Consider the following 16953-nt stretch of genomic DNA (forward strand, 5'->3'; position numbering starts at 1 on the left):
TCTGTACAATCTCTGCTCTGCCATTACCAGTTAAATTATTCTCCTGTAATCTGGTTTTGGGTTACAGTCTATGCCATCAGCCAGGTTAGGTTAGGTCAGGTAAGGTCAGGTCAGGTCAGGTCAGGTCAGGTCAGGTCAGGTTGGGTTGGGTTAGAGTCTAATAAAATTAAACAAATGAAGGAAAATAAAAGTAAACAAATGAAGGAAAATAAAATAAACAAATGAAGGAAAAAAATAAAAAAATAAAAAATAAAATAAAATAAAAATAACTAATAATAAAAATACACCAAATATTTTAGCTCTAATGTGAAGGGGGATTAAAGGTCAAATCCAAATACAATTAGGAGCAAAAACATCATTAAACCTGAAATGTATTTTTTTTTAATTAATCACTGTCCAGTTACCTATTTATAGCAATAAAATTCACTCCTTAAAAAATTAAATTCACGAATGGTACATGAAAGTGATTAATATACATTCATCGCTCTATTAAAAGTATAAGTGAATGACTAATATACATCTATGGCTCTATTACGGCTCTATAAGTGAAAGTGAATAAAATACATCTCTGGCTCTATTAAAAGTATTGTAAAAGTGAATGAATAATATACACCTCTGACTATGATAAAAGTATAGTATGTAAAAGTGAATAATTTCTGTACGGCTCTGATAAAACCCACAATGGACCAGGAAAAACGTGCATTTTACATCTACGGTTTAATTGCGCGGTTCAGTCAATCTGCATGAATTAATGTACAATTTCCGACCCCCCCCCCCCGTCAATGGTAGGGTGAATACAGATTTACACAACGTTATGAAATGGAGTAGGTGTGTGTGTGTGTGTGTGTGTGTGTGTGCATTTTAAAAGAGTTTGAATATCTGACACAGCAGTTTGGCAACACTTCATTTTTAACAATGGTCACATATATCCCGGTAATGATCACTTAAATACGCTTGTTAAATAAACTATTCCACCACTAGTATTACATAACGAGAGAGAGAGAGAGAGAGAGAGAGAGAGAGAGAGAGAGAGAGAGAGAGAGAGAGAGAGATCATGACACTTTGATTCCTTGATGTGTTAAGTTATACTAACGAAGGTTTTTATTTTTTTCTCACCCACAGGCGGAGTTATCAGAGTCACTACAGCAGCTGTCAGGCCGAGCCAAGTCCGCCCACACCCACATCACCAACCTCAAGACTTTTCAGGATAGAGTCAATGTAAGTAAACAATGCAGACATCAGTTAAGATATAGTCGGTGTTTACATTTGTTTTTCGTGTTTAAGAAGGCAAGTTTTCCATAACTGTGCTTGTTATAATAGGTGTTTTGGAGAGGTTATCCATAATTATCCTCTCTATTATTTCATTATTAGTATCTACAGGAGATAATTGATCCATCCATAAGTATACTGCAGTTCACAGTAGTTAAAAACACCAACTTGTAATCACTTTAAGGTGTTCCCCGGTGGCGAGGACCCTGTTATAATGCCAAGAGTATGGGATACCCTTATGTGGAGAATACCTGAAGGAACCGTATGTAAGGGCTTGTTCTCCAGGGAGCGGTGGCCATACACAAGGAGGCCTGTACGGTTGAGTTGGTCCGCGGTATAAGAGACTGTTTCAAAGGGTAAGGACCCCACTTGAGACCCCACAAGGAGGGGAGGGACGGACATGAGCATCTGAGGTGGGTCAATATAGAAGCTGAGGGCTCACTTTGCTGTAAATGACCTTCGTTTCTTATTTGTTGACCTCTGAAGTAGCACCGACTAAGGTCAAACTGCTTCGGTTGAGTTTCCGGGTAAATATTTTTATTTTGTGATCAATATGGGTGACTGTAAGGCCAGATGGGGTGTGTTCTTGAGGTGATGATGATCGATCAAATCCTTCAACTAAAAACATTGGCTTCCATCCTGACGTAGGTAAATCCCTTCTGCCAGAGACTGAAGGTGTGTGTCTGTCTGTTATCTGTTATACGAGTATTATAATTCCTCTCACCTCGTCACCTCAGCCGGGAGAGGATAAAACAGACTGACTAAACAACAGTAACAACTATTAAAGATGACAATATTTAAGGCGAATCAACAAAAACTAAGTTTCTCTCTCGCTGTCAGGAACCCGAACTCCTCCGGTACTGATTGAATTCCTGAAGAGTTTGGACACAGGAGTCGGACACTTCAGGAGGGAGATCATTAAGGATTCAGACAGTGGATGATCACAGTGTTTTGTCAGTCTTACAGCTCCTCAGTTATATATGTTACATAATATATAACTTCAACCCACAGGGAGATATAGCAGTATACTTATTCTCTCACTTCCCTAAGCTTCCCACCGCCAAGTATATCAACATACCAAGTATATCTGTATAATTTTCCCACTCCTTGAAGGTCTTTTGACAGACTCTTGATATATTGACAGGTATAATCAGTTTAGCTTACTGATATATTACACTACCTCGGGGTTTTATTTCACCCTGGTAGACACACGTACATCAATATACTAAACCTGACAATTCTCCACACACTCTATTAACGTACACAGTTATATCACTACATTAATGATGCTCCCCGCCACCCTAAATATATCAACATACCCGTGCTATCCACCCCTTTAACCTCCCTAACATACTCTTAATAAAGGCAATCATATCAGCATACTAATGTCTCCACCTCTTCAACCTCCTTACTATTAAGTATATCACAGTATATCACTATGGTAGTTTCTTGTGCATTTAAAACCTCAGATGGACAGGTATAACATCATACTAATATAGACATCTTATTTACTTTATCATACTCTCAATGTATAGTTAACACAATCAGTTCCTCTATCCCTTGAACTTTATTATAATACTCATAAGGTAAAAAAAAACATTGATAATACTGAGAACGTAGAAGGTTAGGTTAGGTTAGGTTAGGTTAGGTTAGGTTAGGTTAGGTTAGGTAATCCCTCCTTCTTGACGTAAACAAACACAGTGGCTCCTCTCTCTCTCCTCCACCATAGAGTCACTGTGACACTCTAGCAGCGGAGGTAGAACGTCAATGTGCCGAGCTGATGGAGGCGGTGACGGAGGCAAGGACGAGGCTCTTGGCCCAGCTTGCAGCAGAACGGGAAGCCACTACTAAAATATACAGGTAGGTGCTCACTCACCCTTGTTGAAGGCTTGTTTGGGTATTCCTGTTTTCTGTGTGGCGCACGTCTGTGGTGGCTCAGGGCTGGAGTTTGGGTTCACCAAGTTCTATATTTGGTGAGGTGTTGCGTGAGTGGTGGTGGTGATGTTTGTTTTAGTGTGTGTGTGTGTGTGTGTGTGTGTGTGTGTGTGTGTGTTTCTGTACTTGTGTGTGTGTTTCTGTACGTTTGTGTTGTTTCTGTACGCGTATGTGTCTTTCTTTGGGTAGACTTCAGGAATCATTCTAGTTCTCAGATAAATACCAGGTAGATGAGGTGTACTCTACCTAGTACTGTACTCAGATTTATGACGTGTTCTCCTCGTCTTCCTCCTACAGGGACCAGGCCGCGGGGTGCACACGTCGCCTGCATCAGACCACAGCCCTCGTCCAGTTCTGTATCGAGGCTATCAAAGAGATCGACCCAGCGGCCTTCATGCAGGTAAGACCCTGGACTAATTCTGTGACCATGGACTATTTCTAAGACCCTGGACTAATTCTAAGACCCGAGGTTAATTCTGAGACCATTGACTAATTCTAAGACCCTGAACTAATTCTAAGACCCAGGACTAATTCCAAGACCCAGGATTAATGCTAAGACCCTGGACTAATTCTAAGACTCAGGACTAATTCTTAAAGTACATTAATAACTATAAGACCCAAGGCTATTTCTAAGGCTCTTGAATGATTCTATACCATATCTGAAAACTTCCCATCCACGAGAAGAAAAATCTAACTTACGAGCCTTTGAGAATCCGTACTCTTAAAGTCATCCAATAACGAGAAGGAGAATTTAAAGTGCGGTCCTTTGGGGAATCCGTATCTTAAATCTGCCTCGGATATTGTGAGAAAAATTGTATAGACTTGTGATGGGGATTAGGTGCCGGGTGTGTGGGGGGGGGGTGGGGGGGTGATGTTACGTGCTGCCTAACTCACGCAGACAGGGACCAGAGTGATTTTTTTCATGTAAGGTGGAGGCGGGACAGAGGGGTACTATACATGCGATGTATGATGGTTGTAGGGAAAGATTTCCTAGTGTCATGTATTTATATAATGTTTCCATGTCCTAAAATACGAGTATATATAATGTATAATCATATCAATCGACCTAATCAGTTCCTACCCCTGTCGACCTCCAGATGGGTCCACAACTGATCGGTCGAGTGAGTGACCTCGACCTCACCTGGGACAAGGAGCTGGCCTCATCGTCGACACGTCTCAGCCCGTACATCGACCTCGACGTGGAACACAAAACTGTCCTCAGAGCTCTCAACACCTTTAACTTTGTCCAGATGAAACGTGAGTGGACCTTCACTTAGCCTTGGGGAACTCCTTAAATGGTTGTAACATTCATATCTACAGTACGTCGCCTCTTAACAATAAAGACACTTTCTAATATCACCACTAGCAATAAACTGACTCATCCTAGTACCTTGTTTAATATCATATGGTCTACGTTCAACCATAAATTTATCAAAAGCAAACCCCGGACAACAAACAATTTATCAAACTATTATCATAATTAATCTGCCATCAGCAATTTCTTATTTCAGAATGAATTAAATCTTACAATGACAATATTCACAGACAAACACAGTGAACTAGTGATGTATAAGGAAAAATATATAGCTTTGTGATATAAACTAAGCGTTAAAACACACTCAAATATATATAGCATTTTATTGACGTGTTTTGGTCACCCCCCCCAACAGCTTGTCTTGACGGAGAGGAGCGGAGGCCAGCAGGTATTCAACGCCTCTTAACTATTATTACATGTTGCCACTTATTATTTTTGGCTTATTCAATATTTTTTCGTTCGAGTCCAGATAATGATTTTTTTTCTTAGTAATTTTTTTCGTTTGTTTATTTACTTATTTTCATTTTATTTATTTTTTCGTTTTTGCTGTTTTTGTTTATTATCCTTACAATACTCCTATAGTTATATAATTATTGATTATTTCGTAATTTATAATAGCATGTGTACGTCTATTTTGCATGGATAATTGTGCTAGTGTGCTATTTTGTTTTTTAATCTTAAAATCTAGATGTGCAAAAAACATCTATAAGTGAATTTTAAATATTTCCAATTTTATATATTTTACACTTGATATATAATACTTTTTATATACCCTACATACTGTTGTTTCTATATAATGGGTAACTAACAACAGGTGTATATTTCCTGTATATGTCCTACTGTATTCCTATATCACTTTTATAACAATTTAAGCTCTTCTTTTGGTATAGGGTTTATATAATTATTAACTTACTATCTTATATAATTCACAGCAGTGTTAAGTTTCTTCGCATATAATTACTATCCTTATTAAGTTACATCACAAATAATTACTATCATTATTAAGTTATATCACAAATAATTTCTACCATTATTAAATTTCCATCAAAACCACGACTCAAAAATATTCTTCTCCAAAGCTCAATTTCGCTGATTCATTCTTTTATCAGTACACTTGTTGTGAAATTAAGTTGTAGTTTTAACTTTACGAGTATATACACAATTTAAACCTCATTCCATTCACTATACTGACTACGACATATATGCAGTATACATTATATATCGTAATTATTCACTATACGCTGTTACACTATATCGATTCGTAATACCAGTTAGGGGTACTCTTGTAATATATTCACACTATACGCAATGGTATATTAATCACTATATTACATCACCACTGCTACTACACCATACCATCCCACTACACCACACCACCACCACACCATCCTTATTACATTACACTACATTCCCACACCACATAACCACCACCACTGCATTATCACACCACAATACTTCAACATATCACATACACCGCCACACTACACCACCATACCACCACACTGTCACCACCACCACACCATCCCACATTACATCAACATACCACCACATCACCACCGCACTACATCACCATACCACCACACCTGGCCACCTCCTCTCCACAGTACATACATATTTTACCCCCCATCCACACTCCTTAACACATTCACCGTGAAGAAGAGTCTGCGCGTCTCCCCAATAACCATCTTCCGCCTGGTGTGTGTGTGTGTGTGTGACCTGGTCCTAGCTTCCACACCATGTATCATTACACACCATATTAACGACCCCTCGCGCCGTGTTTTACTCCCACATTTATCACACATTATTACCCTCCGCGTTTACTGTGGTGTTTCTCATAGTTTCATTTAATTATGTTTACGATCGTCATTTGTTTTGTGCTGAGTCGCCAAGTGGTCTTATCGGTCTGACGGCTCATCAGGGGCAGAGCGGATATACCACCATGAAAACTCAGCCTTCGGTTTGCAAAGAGACAGTGTGGACGGCAGCACTGCACTCCACCACCTACCACTTCCCAGCTGTAAAGTACGGTGCCTATTCTGCAACTGGATCGACTCAGGGCGCCCCACCCATCTCAGTTAATAACCATTACCCATTAACGTTCCTTGGTATCAATATTCACATGACACAGTATAGGAATATCATCAATTTAGTCTTTATCTTCTTATCGCTTAAGAACTATCATCAGTATAACATAATTTTGCATCAATATATTTCATAAATGATTATCGACATCACTTGACATTGACTAAAACTTGAGGAGTAATTCAGCAGCTAAAACTTGAGGAGTAATTAAGCAGCTAAACTTGAGGAGTAATTAAGCAGCTAAAACTTGAGGAGTAATTAAGCAGCTAAAACTTGAGGAGTAATTAAGCAGCTAAACTTGAGGTGTCGCCAGGAAGTTAAAGCTTAAATGTGTACCCTTTCCTAATCACCGTGTGTACATCAAGTCATGTGTGCTACTTGATCATGACTGTGTACATAAAACCCTATGTATACCACTACAATACATAAAATCGTGTGTACTATTTCATCATGCCTGTGTACATAAAATCCTATGTCTCTCCTGTGTACATCAAATCATGTTTACCACTCCATCATCACCAGGTGTACATCAAATCATGTGCACCACTTCATCATCGCTGTGTGTACGGTAATGTGCACAACAACACCATCAATACGAGTGAATTACTTCCATCCAATCATCGTTACGCCACCCGGGCCAACCAGCTGATGGATCCGTCACTTTATTTTGATGTGTAGCTGTGAGAACGACAATCACTGGTGGCACAGCTGAACACGACAGCTGTGACCCCGGCTGGCACCCGTCCACCTGCTAGAAAACGACCCCGGATAGAAAACGGAACCTCACAGAAAACGAAATCTGGTAGAAATCAAAACCTGGTATCAAACAGGACTGCACAGAAAACGAAATCTGGTAGAAAACGAAACTTGGTAGAAAACGAAACTTGTAACAGCGACATCTGCCAGGATATGACAACTATAGAAATCACACCACACCTGATAGAAATTGAACAGATATAAGCAGGTGTTATTACGGAGCGAGTCAGAGAGAAGACAGCTAAACACCTGCTAACAACACCTGCGTTTGTATTTTTCTGGCTAAATAAACTGTTTCAATTCAATTCAATTCAAATGTAAACAAACTAAAGTCTTTATAGAGTGGGTCAGAAAACTTTATAACACCTGCTAACAACAAACAGATGTGATCTCCCAAACAAAACACAAAAAATCAAAACAAAACAGATGAACACGTGTACACAGCATCTGGAATCTACACCCCCAACACACACACACACACACACACACACACACACACACACACACACACACACACACATACAAAAGTTTGCTCGCTGGAGTGTCAGTGTATCAGATTTCCACACAAAGCAAATTGGCTCACAACATATGTAGAAAAGTTACATATAAAAATAAATATATATATAAAATGACTGGAGTTGATATATGAATGATGGATTTATTCTCTATATTAAACTTGTTTCTGTCTGTCAATACATTTTTGTTGACATAACCATTCAGTCGGTTTATTCATTTTTTTACGGATACACCATTCACTGTATCTATGTTATTTATTTAATATTCACACACCATTTATTCCATATTTCTATCTTTTTTACAATGTCCTTCATTCTACATTTCTATTTTTTTACATTATCCTTCATTCCACATTTCTATTTTTTTACATTATCCTTCATTCCACATTTCTAATTTTTTACATTATCCTTCATTCCACATTTCTAATTTTTTACATTATATTTCATTCCACATTTCTCTTTTTTACATTATCCTTCATTCCACATTTCTCTTTTTTACATTATCCTTTATCCCATATTTCTATTTTTTTTACATTATCCTTTATTCTATTTCTCAAATTTTACATATTTTTTTACGTACTTTACCTTAAACTCTTCCCAATTTTGTTCTATTCTTCTTTACGTAATATAAATAACTACTAGGTGGCGCCATGATATTGTTCCCTTGTATTTATTTATTTATTTTTCACCTGTGTTCTGTCAGTCAGTTGCTGTCAGTGTTGGATGGTTTTTGAGTGTGAGAGATTTTGAGTGTGAGAGATTTTGAGTGTGTGTGTGTGTGTGTGTGTGTGTGTGTGTGTGTATACTATATATATATGTGTGTATATAAGTATGTATGTGTGTATATAAACCCAATGTATTTAGGAGACTAATTCACCATATACAACACCTCTTTGTATACCATATCAAGAAAACTCCTCCTATAAAACACCTATATGACGCTGCCCCTATGTTTGTGTTCCTCTGTACAGCCCCGGGCACCCCTGAATTCCTAGCGGAGGAGTGTGTAGGTGAGAACAACAGCGTCACAGCTACCTGGACGCCTCACCCCACCTCTAGGGTAGCTGGGTACATACTGGAGATCGACGATGGTGATGGGGAGTTTAAGGTAAGACAAACAGACAGACAGACAGACAGACAATCCACAATTTCTCACAAAAATAATCTTACGTCAAAATCTTTCATCAAAATCTTACGTCAAAATCTTTCATCAAAATCTTACGTCAAAATCTTTCATCAAAATCTTACGTCAAAATCTTTCATCAAAATCTTACGTCAAAATCTTTCATCAAAATCTTACGTCAAAATCTTTCATCAAAATCTTACGTCAAAATCTTTCATCAAAATCTTACGTCAAAATCTTCCATCAAAATCTTACGTCAAAACCTTTCCTCATTACTATAAAGGAATATTTTCACGTGTAGAGAGAATTTAGATATTTGATATAAGTTGAAATCTATTGACTGATATTTTGAGTATGATTGGTAATGCAGTGTGAGGTTATGAGTATGATTAGTGAGGCTGTAAGTATGATTAGTGAGGCTGTAAGTATGATTAGTGAGGCTGTAAGTATGATTAGTGAGGCTGTAAGTAGGATTAAGGATGCAGCATGTGAAATTGTATAGATGAGAGAGAGAGAGAGAGAGAGTCGAAGTAAGGTGCCATACATCCGTGCACATGATCCATACAGGAGGTGCACCGCGGGCCGGAGACACTGTGCACGGTGGAAGGCCTTCACTTCAACACCGTCTACCACCTACGAGTGAGAGCCTACAACATTTCAGGAGTCTCACCGTTCTCTACCTCCGTCGCTATCAGGACCTCCGCCAGTGAGTATTACACCTTACGCAAACATACACTCAAGACACACTCAAATTCCTACAAAAACTCGTGCATGCAAACACACATTCATACACACTCAAGGGCCTACTACAGTTCACGCAAGCAAACACACTCTCAGACACACTCAAAGGCCTAATCCAGCTCTTGCACGCAAACACACATTGAGACACACTCACGCAAGGGCCTACTACAGCTCACGCAAGCAAACACACACTCAGGTACACTCAAATGCCTACTACAACCCCTGCACGCAAACACACACTCAGATACACTCAAGGGCTTACTATAACTCATGCAAGCAAACACACACTCAAATACACACAAAAGCCTACTATAGCTCTCGCACGCAAACAGCAGACATTCAGACACAATGAAAGGCCTATTAAAGCTCTTGCACGCAAACACACATTCACGCACACAGATACTCTAAACACACGCACACACTAACAATTACATAAGCAGGTACAGGTACTCACACGAACTCACACTTATAACATATACATACAAGTTAACACATGTAAGCACAAATTTACTCACACACACACACACACACACACACACACACACACAGAACAATACCTACAGTTGACAGCAAGCTTTAACATATTAAACTTTGTCATAACCGAAAGCTAAACTAAAACAATAACACTACAAATTCAGATCCATCAGTGAAATGTTTGATCCCCCCGACTGAGGCCAGAATCAATAGGCTTCATCAACTGTTTGTAAAGAACTTGAATATAAAGATTGACGGTGATATGATCAATAGAGATTAAGGTATTGTGCGGACACCATTTGTTTACAATACAGACGGGCGTGTGGACGGACTGACGGACGGTACCATGACTATATCCCTCTCTACAGCTACATATATTTCACAATAAATCATTATAATTCAACATTTCGCTACAATTAATCGGTATAATGTTTTGTTCGATATATATTAATGTAAATGCTATTGTTTACATGACGTCATTACCATAACATCACCCCCCCCCACCCCTTCCCCTCTAGCGGCGTGGTTTTCGCTGGACCACGCACTCTCGCACCCTGAGTGTCGCCTGGTGGGAGACGGGGCAGGTGTCACCTGTGAGAGCTACCAGCACCGTGTCGCCCTCGCCTCAGTCGGGTTCTCCAGAGGGCGCCACTACTGGCAGTTCACCGTCGACTCCTACGATGCCAACGCCGACGTGGTGTTCGGCGTGGCCAGAATAAATGTAGATAAGGAAGGAATGTTGGGTGAGTACTATCAGGTTCTTCTGTTACATGGTTCAATAAGTCAGTTCCCTAAATCACAACACAAGCGCTATGATTTATTACGACACTATCGCAGCCAAAAGGATCACAGATACAAAATGGTAGCGAGATTGATTGTGAGTTTCATCGAGAGAGAGAGAGAGAGAGAGAGAGAGAGAGAGAGAAAGCCTCCACAACACATAATTCATTTTCAGTCCCACTCCAGGAGATTAAACTCGTCGTATATTAGTTAAAATCATAGTTCTGGCTGCTGGTGAGAGAATTTCCAGATGAAGATTAATCTTTGTGGAGATTCAATCCATTACAAGGACAGATAATACTGCGAGAGAAGGTAAGTACAGACGCCCAGAGTGTGTTTATTATTTTCCCTTCTGTACCTGTACCTCCAGCTAAGGGCCTCCACCCTCCTGTACCTCCAGCTAAGGGCCTCCACCCTCCTGTACCTCCAGCTAAGAACCTCCACCCTCCTGTACCTCCAGCTAAGAACCTCCACCCCTCTTGCACCTCCATGTGACTGACTGCCCTTCCACCTTCAGGTAACGACGTTCACGGGTGGGCCATGTACATAGATCACCAGAGGTCGTGGTTCCTTCACGGTGCCGCCCACCATGGGAGGTGTGAGGGCGGGGTGGGCATAGGCTCTACCGTGGGCGTCCTCCTCGACCTCAACCACGGCACTCTGGCCTTCTACGTCAACGATGAACAACAGGTAATGTATCCTTCTATGAGGCCTACAGTCCTACGAGTCCTTCTACGAATCGGACTCAATATCATATATTTTCGTGTGGCTAAATATTATTATATCACCGCAGTAAATATATAACAATTTCATAGATAGATAAACTTGCCAAAAAGGATCACACTAAAAATAAAATTAAACTCAGTGATGAATGAGAACAATATAAACAACTCCCTGACTGATTCTCTTCTTCACCACCAGGGGGATGTTGCTTTCACTGATATGGATGGTCTCCTCTATCCAGCCGTCAGTGTCAACAGGAACGTGACAGTGACCCTCCACACCTCCCTCGACCCTCCGCACTCAGACTATGACAGCCAATCAGACACCTGAAGGAACTGTGTGGAGTTGGTGTCACCTCCACTCCGGCCACTGAGGCAAGATAGACAGATAATTGTTGGAACGTCGACACTGCCCCAAGTCACCCATGGGAGAACTTCTTTTTAATGAGCTGCGGCGGAAACTTTCATCAAATTCTGTTACTCAATCTCTTAAAAGTTTCAGTGAAAAAAATATCAACAACAGAGGACATTATGAATACTGATCTTTTTATTAAGTGAATAAAGCAGAACAAACAGCCCCTACCACCACCCACCATCCTACCACCTCGTGAGAACTCTGAAGAAGAAATATTACGCCACTAGAGCATAAGATTACGAAGCTGTGCACTAAGATCTTTGCTTACACAAATATTTTATTTCTCAAGTCATAAAAACTTTATTTATAATACGAAGAAGCGTACAGCAGGTCGACCTAACATGTTGTATAATTCAGGACATGAAGCTGCACCAGGCAAAGGTTTATATTTTCAGCTAGGAAGAAAAACAATCAACTACTAAATATCAAAAGATAAACTCTAAGTCATCCAGTTATAGTGTATAGTGAGGGTCCGTCTCCAGCTCACTAATCTTTGTGATACTTGTGAGATTCATCATGTAAATACTGTTGAGAAATACTGAGAAGAGGTGAAAGTTATCAAGATAGGACATATCAAACGTAACACAGATGATGCCTGCTCATCTACGAGGCTGAGGTCTCAGGTGAGAGAAGTGGACACCTCAGTTAAATGTCCCTCTGCAGGGTCCCAGGTGACAGCATCAAACGGACACCTCAGTTAAATGTCCCTCTGCAGGTTAATGTCCCAGGTGACAGCATCAAATGGACACCTAAGTTAAATGTCCCTTCAGCAGGTTAATGTAGCTGTGGTAGCGTAGCATCAAATGGCAACACACACACACATAGGTACCATCGTCTTTAATACAACTCCACTACCAAGTTAATTAATGTTAGTATAAAGCCTCAAGTATAGGGACAATCATCTTATCTGTCCAGGATCACAACAACTGCCAACACCACTCCATTGTTTACTATAATATGTGGACGCTTCTGAGTACGAGGTTAAGTGAACAGGTGAACAACACAAGGTTTCATTTCCTCCCTTTGGTAGACTTTACAGCTTCCAGATTTTTTTTCTGATGCATCGGTATCATGAACATAAAGAAGGGAACCTTTGTTGAAATGAACAATATCTGGTATAGAATTTCCAGTTAGTTTTTTTTAGTTAGAAAAAAAAACACTATATTTCCATCCATTTGATAAAATAAGTGAAAAAATGATGATTGTGGTGCCCATTATTAATTCAGTATACATTACACATTGTGTAATTTTTCGTGTAATGTATTAAGCAAAAATAAATGAGCTACAGCTGGTTGGTCTATGTATATTTGATACTGGAGGTTGCCTGAGAGAGCCCTGCATAATACATATACCTGTACTAAGTGCGCTAATATTATCACTCAATAATGAAATAAAACCACTTCAAAATTCCTTATAAAAATCTATACCATTTATCTAGAGATCATTTAATATTCCACAGGTGCTCCATATAACACAGGTGGCAGAAGCTACAGGTGTGTTAATCCTTAAAGAAAACACAACGAAACGCTTAAAATTGTCAATTCGTGTTCAAAATTTGTCTTTAATATTACAAAAAATTTCCAAAAATTCAAGTTTGATCATCGATAAGAAGACAACAAGACATTGTTTACCTCAGGTGTTTGGAAGACTGGTCGAATCCCATCAATGTGTGTGTGTGTGTGTGTGTGTGTGTGTGTGTGTGTGTGTGTGTGTGTGTGTGTGTGTGTGTGTGTGTGTGCGTCTCGGATACTAATACAGTACCACCTCTTGGTCCTAGAATCTATAGGCTTAGAACTACACTCCAGAACCCGTAATACATAACCCAACTCCTGATCTCGCAGCCCCAAGAACTGGTCCTCAGAATCTTAAAAAACGACTCAACGCTGAGCATTTAATTCCCAGGACGACCTCCCACACAAAGATTATTTCCCTAATGTTTCTTCGGTGAAATAAAAACTCTAGCTGTCTTAATAATGTCCACGTGGAATAAATAAAACTCCTAAACAATATAACGACTGAATGGTTTAAACAAGTGTATTTCTCAGTGTCGGCTGTCTCACGTAGTATCATGGGTGAGATTCAAAAAAAGGTGAATTTTGTTTATATATATAAGAGTCAAGAACAAAAAACTAATGATAAAGAAATTATTAAATTGCTCCAATATAAGAAGTATATATATATTTTTTACACGCTAAAATAATTATCAATATCATTTATTTTATTACACTAGGAATTTTCCAGCTCATTATTACAACAATTGGTCAATGTTGCATAATTCTGCACTGATGGTCATGTTGATCGCGTTTATATTACAGTTGTAAGCCAAGATCCTCAAATATTCATAATTTTCTTTGTTTTTGATGTTATTTGTATGTGTGAGAACTTCTTTTTTTGTTTCTCATCACTTCAGCAACAACACAGAGAAGGTGACAGTTTTTGTTACTCAGAGTCTGGTGTAACTGAAGGTTTTCTCATAGATCCAATTAACGTCTTGAAGATTAACGAATATTTGAGTATCCAGGCAGTAGAGTTTTTGCAGTGGGAATGTTATGTTTCTTTTTTTTTGTAGTATTAGTGCAGTGATTACAGGTGAACGCAGGCTCCACTTGTAATAGACCCCAACCTAACCTAACCTAACCTAAAACTAATCTAAATTATCATTATCTAGTTTAACCTAACCTAACTTAACCTACCCTACCCAACCTTAACATAACTTTACATACTGTACCTTACCCAAACCTAATTTATCCTAACTTAACCTTATAATAAGGTTAGGTTAGGTTAGGTTAGGGCCTATTTCTACCTGGGGCCTATTTAACCAGCGATCATTGTAGAGGGCGTCAGAGCTGCCCTTATAGTCAGTCACCTAAACTATGTATAGTTTATGTTACTCCTTGTAGTGTTAAGGACATCATTCTCCTAAGCTTCTTCATTACACTGTAAATAACATTACACGTAAGGTAACTTCGGTTCTCTTAAATATATATCTTTTATTCTCTCTCTCTTCACCTCCGACTTACAATCTTCTTTTGTTTTTATATGTATATTATTTAATGACAATAAAATTATAGCAGGGTTATATACGAGAGAGTTCAAATTAAAGCAAGGTTATATAAGAGACAGCAAAATTAAAGCAGGGTTATATACGAGAGAGTATAAATATGTACGTCATTTTCTTTTATATACTTTTTCTACTTTTATATATGTATTTATATGTCATTTTCTGTTATTCATTATTTCGTTATTCCTATTCCAATCTATAATGTCACAAGCCAAAGATGTTACGACAAGTTTCAACTAGAAATTAATGGAGATAGAAAGTCCCTCACACATATTAGTTAAAGCTCAGTAATACATGACATTTATCGTATATGTTCTTTTGTTTTGATAATATGTATATACTGTATCTTGAAACACCTTCTTCTTCTTCTCCTTCTTCTTCTTTTTGCATGTCTTGTCTTTTATCTCTCTTCTCACATATTTTCCATTTTCGTTTTCCTTTCATCATCTTCTTTCATATTTTGTTTTTTTATTCCTTCTCTCCTTTTTCTTGTTTTTCCTTTTTACTTTCCGTTACCCTTTTATCTTATTCTCCTTCCTCTTTCTTCTTCTTTGCTCAAGTGTCCTCTTTTATATTCTTTGTCTCTTTTCTTTGTTTGTCTCTTCTTTTTATCATATTTTCCCTCTTCCTTCTTTTTATTCTTCTTAGATGTACTGGTCTCTTCACATAACTGTACAATATGGTGCTTAAATCAACAGCTCATCTCATCTTTGAAGAAAAAAGCTTTATTAATTAAATAAGTTTCAAATTATCATTATATGGGTTTGACCAAAGTTCTTTCCAGGTACTTAGTCAAAATTTAATCTTTCAGGAATCGAAGTCATTTCTAAATCATTCAATGCCGATTTAACGAGAATTTAATCGGATAATTTGAAGAACGATCCGATTTAATAAGCATTTAATCGGATACGGTGAAGAAAGATACGATTTAATAAGCATTTAATCGGCTAAGGTGAAGAAAGATACGATTTAATAAGCATTTAATCGGCTAAGTTTAAAAATTATTCGATTAACAATTATTTGATGAGCTAAGTTGTAAGAGAAAGTATTTGATCTTATTCTTTTTCTTCGTTTTTTTTTCTTTTCTTTTTCTTGTTCTTCTGTCACTTCATTTCCACCCATTCTCTCTCACTCCCATCTCTGTGCTATAAGTGTGTTTCATTTCCAGACCCACAACACAACCCTGATATAATATACTGAGCTCTGCCGATCAAAACACTAAACATAGGTGATCAAACCCCCCCCCTTTTTTTCCCATCCTCCCAAACCCTCACACCCGGAAAATAGATTCTATATGGAGAAATAAAAAAACAATTAATGTATGATACTGTATTTATGTGTAAATGTATATGTACTGATAGAGTTAAGGACACTCAGTATGGATAATCTAGTCTTTGTAACTGTCTTTGTAAATGTTATTAACTAATTCTTAAATTAAATCCTACTTTTCTTATACTGGGTGTTTTATTTTAGTTTCCCCCCCAAAAGAAAATTTGGTTATGTACCGAATTACTTTCCTTTATATAAATTAAATAAAACGGAATATAAGGTAGATGAAAATAGACTCAACCCCAGCTTGTTCAGTTTTGGGTCAGTGTTCAGGACTCTTGCTGTGTACTCTTATTCAAGATGAGAGGAAAGAGGCCCATCAAGTTCAAGTGGAAGCAGTGGTGCTAAAAGATCCCAGAAAGGAATTACACACAACCTCACCTCACTACCTCACACAGCACTCAACATCATTTGTTATGAGTTAAATTCAAGTGTT

The 16953-nt window shown here is 38.4% G+C and overlaps 1 protein-coding gene and 1 long non-coding RNA gene across 2 annotated transcripts; both read left to right on the plus strand.

The window, feature by feature from the left end:
• The first annotated feature begins 1126 nt into the window (after positions 1-1126).
• Positions 1127-15574, plus strand: LOC121858028 (E3 ubiquitin-protein ligase TRIM9-like). The gene is made up of 10 exons (XM_042354269.1): positions 1127-1218; positions 2999-3129; positions 3502-3604; positions 4302-4461; positions 4875-4907; positions 8844-8980; positions 9563-9701; positions 10729-10953; positions 11508-11680; positions 11912-15574. Exons 2-10 carry the CDS (start codon positions 3050-3052, stop codon positions 12041-12043), a joined length of 1182 nt encoding a protein of 393 aa, XP_042210203.1. The 5' UTR covers positions 1127-1218; positions 2999-3049; the 3' UTR covers positions 12044-15574.
• A 94-nt stretch (positions 15575-15668) lies between these two features.
• Positions 15669-16641, plus strand: LOC121858029. Its single transcript, XR_006087323.1, has 2 exons — positions 15669-16140; positions 16182-16641. It is a non-coding gene; the product is annotated as an uncharacterized LOC121858029 (long non-coding RNA).
• Positions 16642-16953: the final 312 nt, after the last annotated feature.

The sequence above is a fragment of the Homarus americanus genome, unplaced genomic scaffold, assembly GCF_018991925.1.
Source record: "Homarus americanus isolate GMGI-L3 unplaced genomic scaffold, GMGI_Hamer_2.0 scaffold37448, whole genome shotgun sequence".
Classification (NCBI taxonomy): Eukaryota; Metazoa; Arthropoda; class Malacostraca; order Decapoda; family Nephropidae; genus Homarus; species Homarus americanus.

Excerpts from the sequence above, each read along its gene's own strand:
- LOC121858028 (XM_042354269.1), top strand. The coding sequence starts at position 3,050 with ATGGAGGCGGTGACGGAGGCAAGGACGAGGCTCTTGGCCCAGCTTGCA. Across the intron at positions 4,908-8,843 it reads AGAGGAGCGGAGGCCAGCAG|CCCCGGGCACCCCTGAATTC; the intron begins GTATTCAACGCC and ends TCCTCTGTACAG. Across the intron at positions 11,681-11,911 it reads ACGTCAACGATGAACAACAG|GGGGATGTTGCTTTCACTGA; the intron begins GTAATGTATCCT and ends CTTCACCACCAG.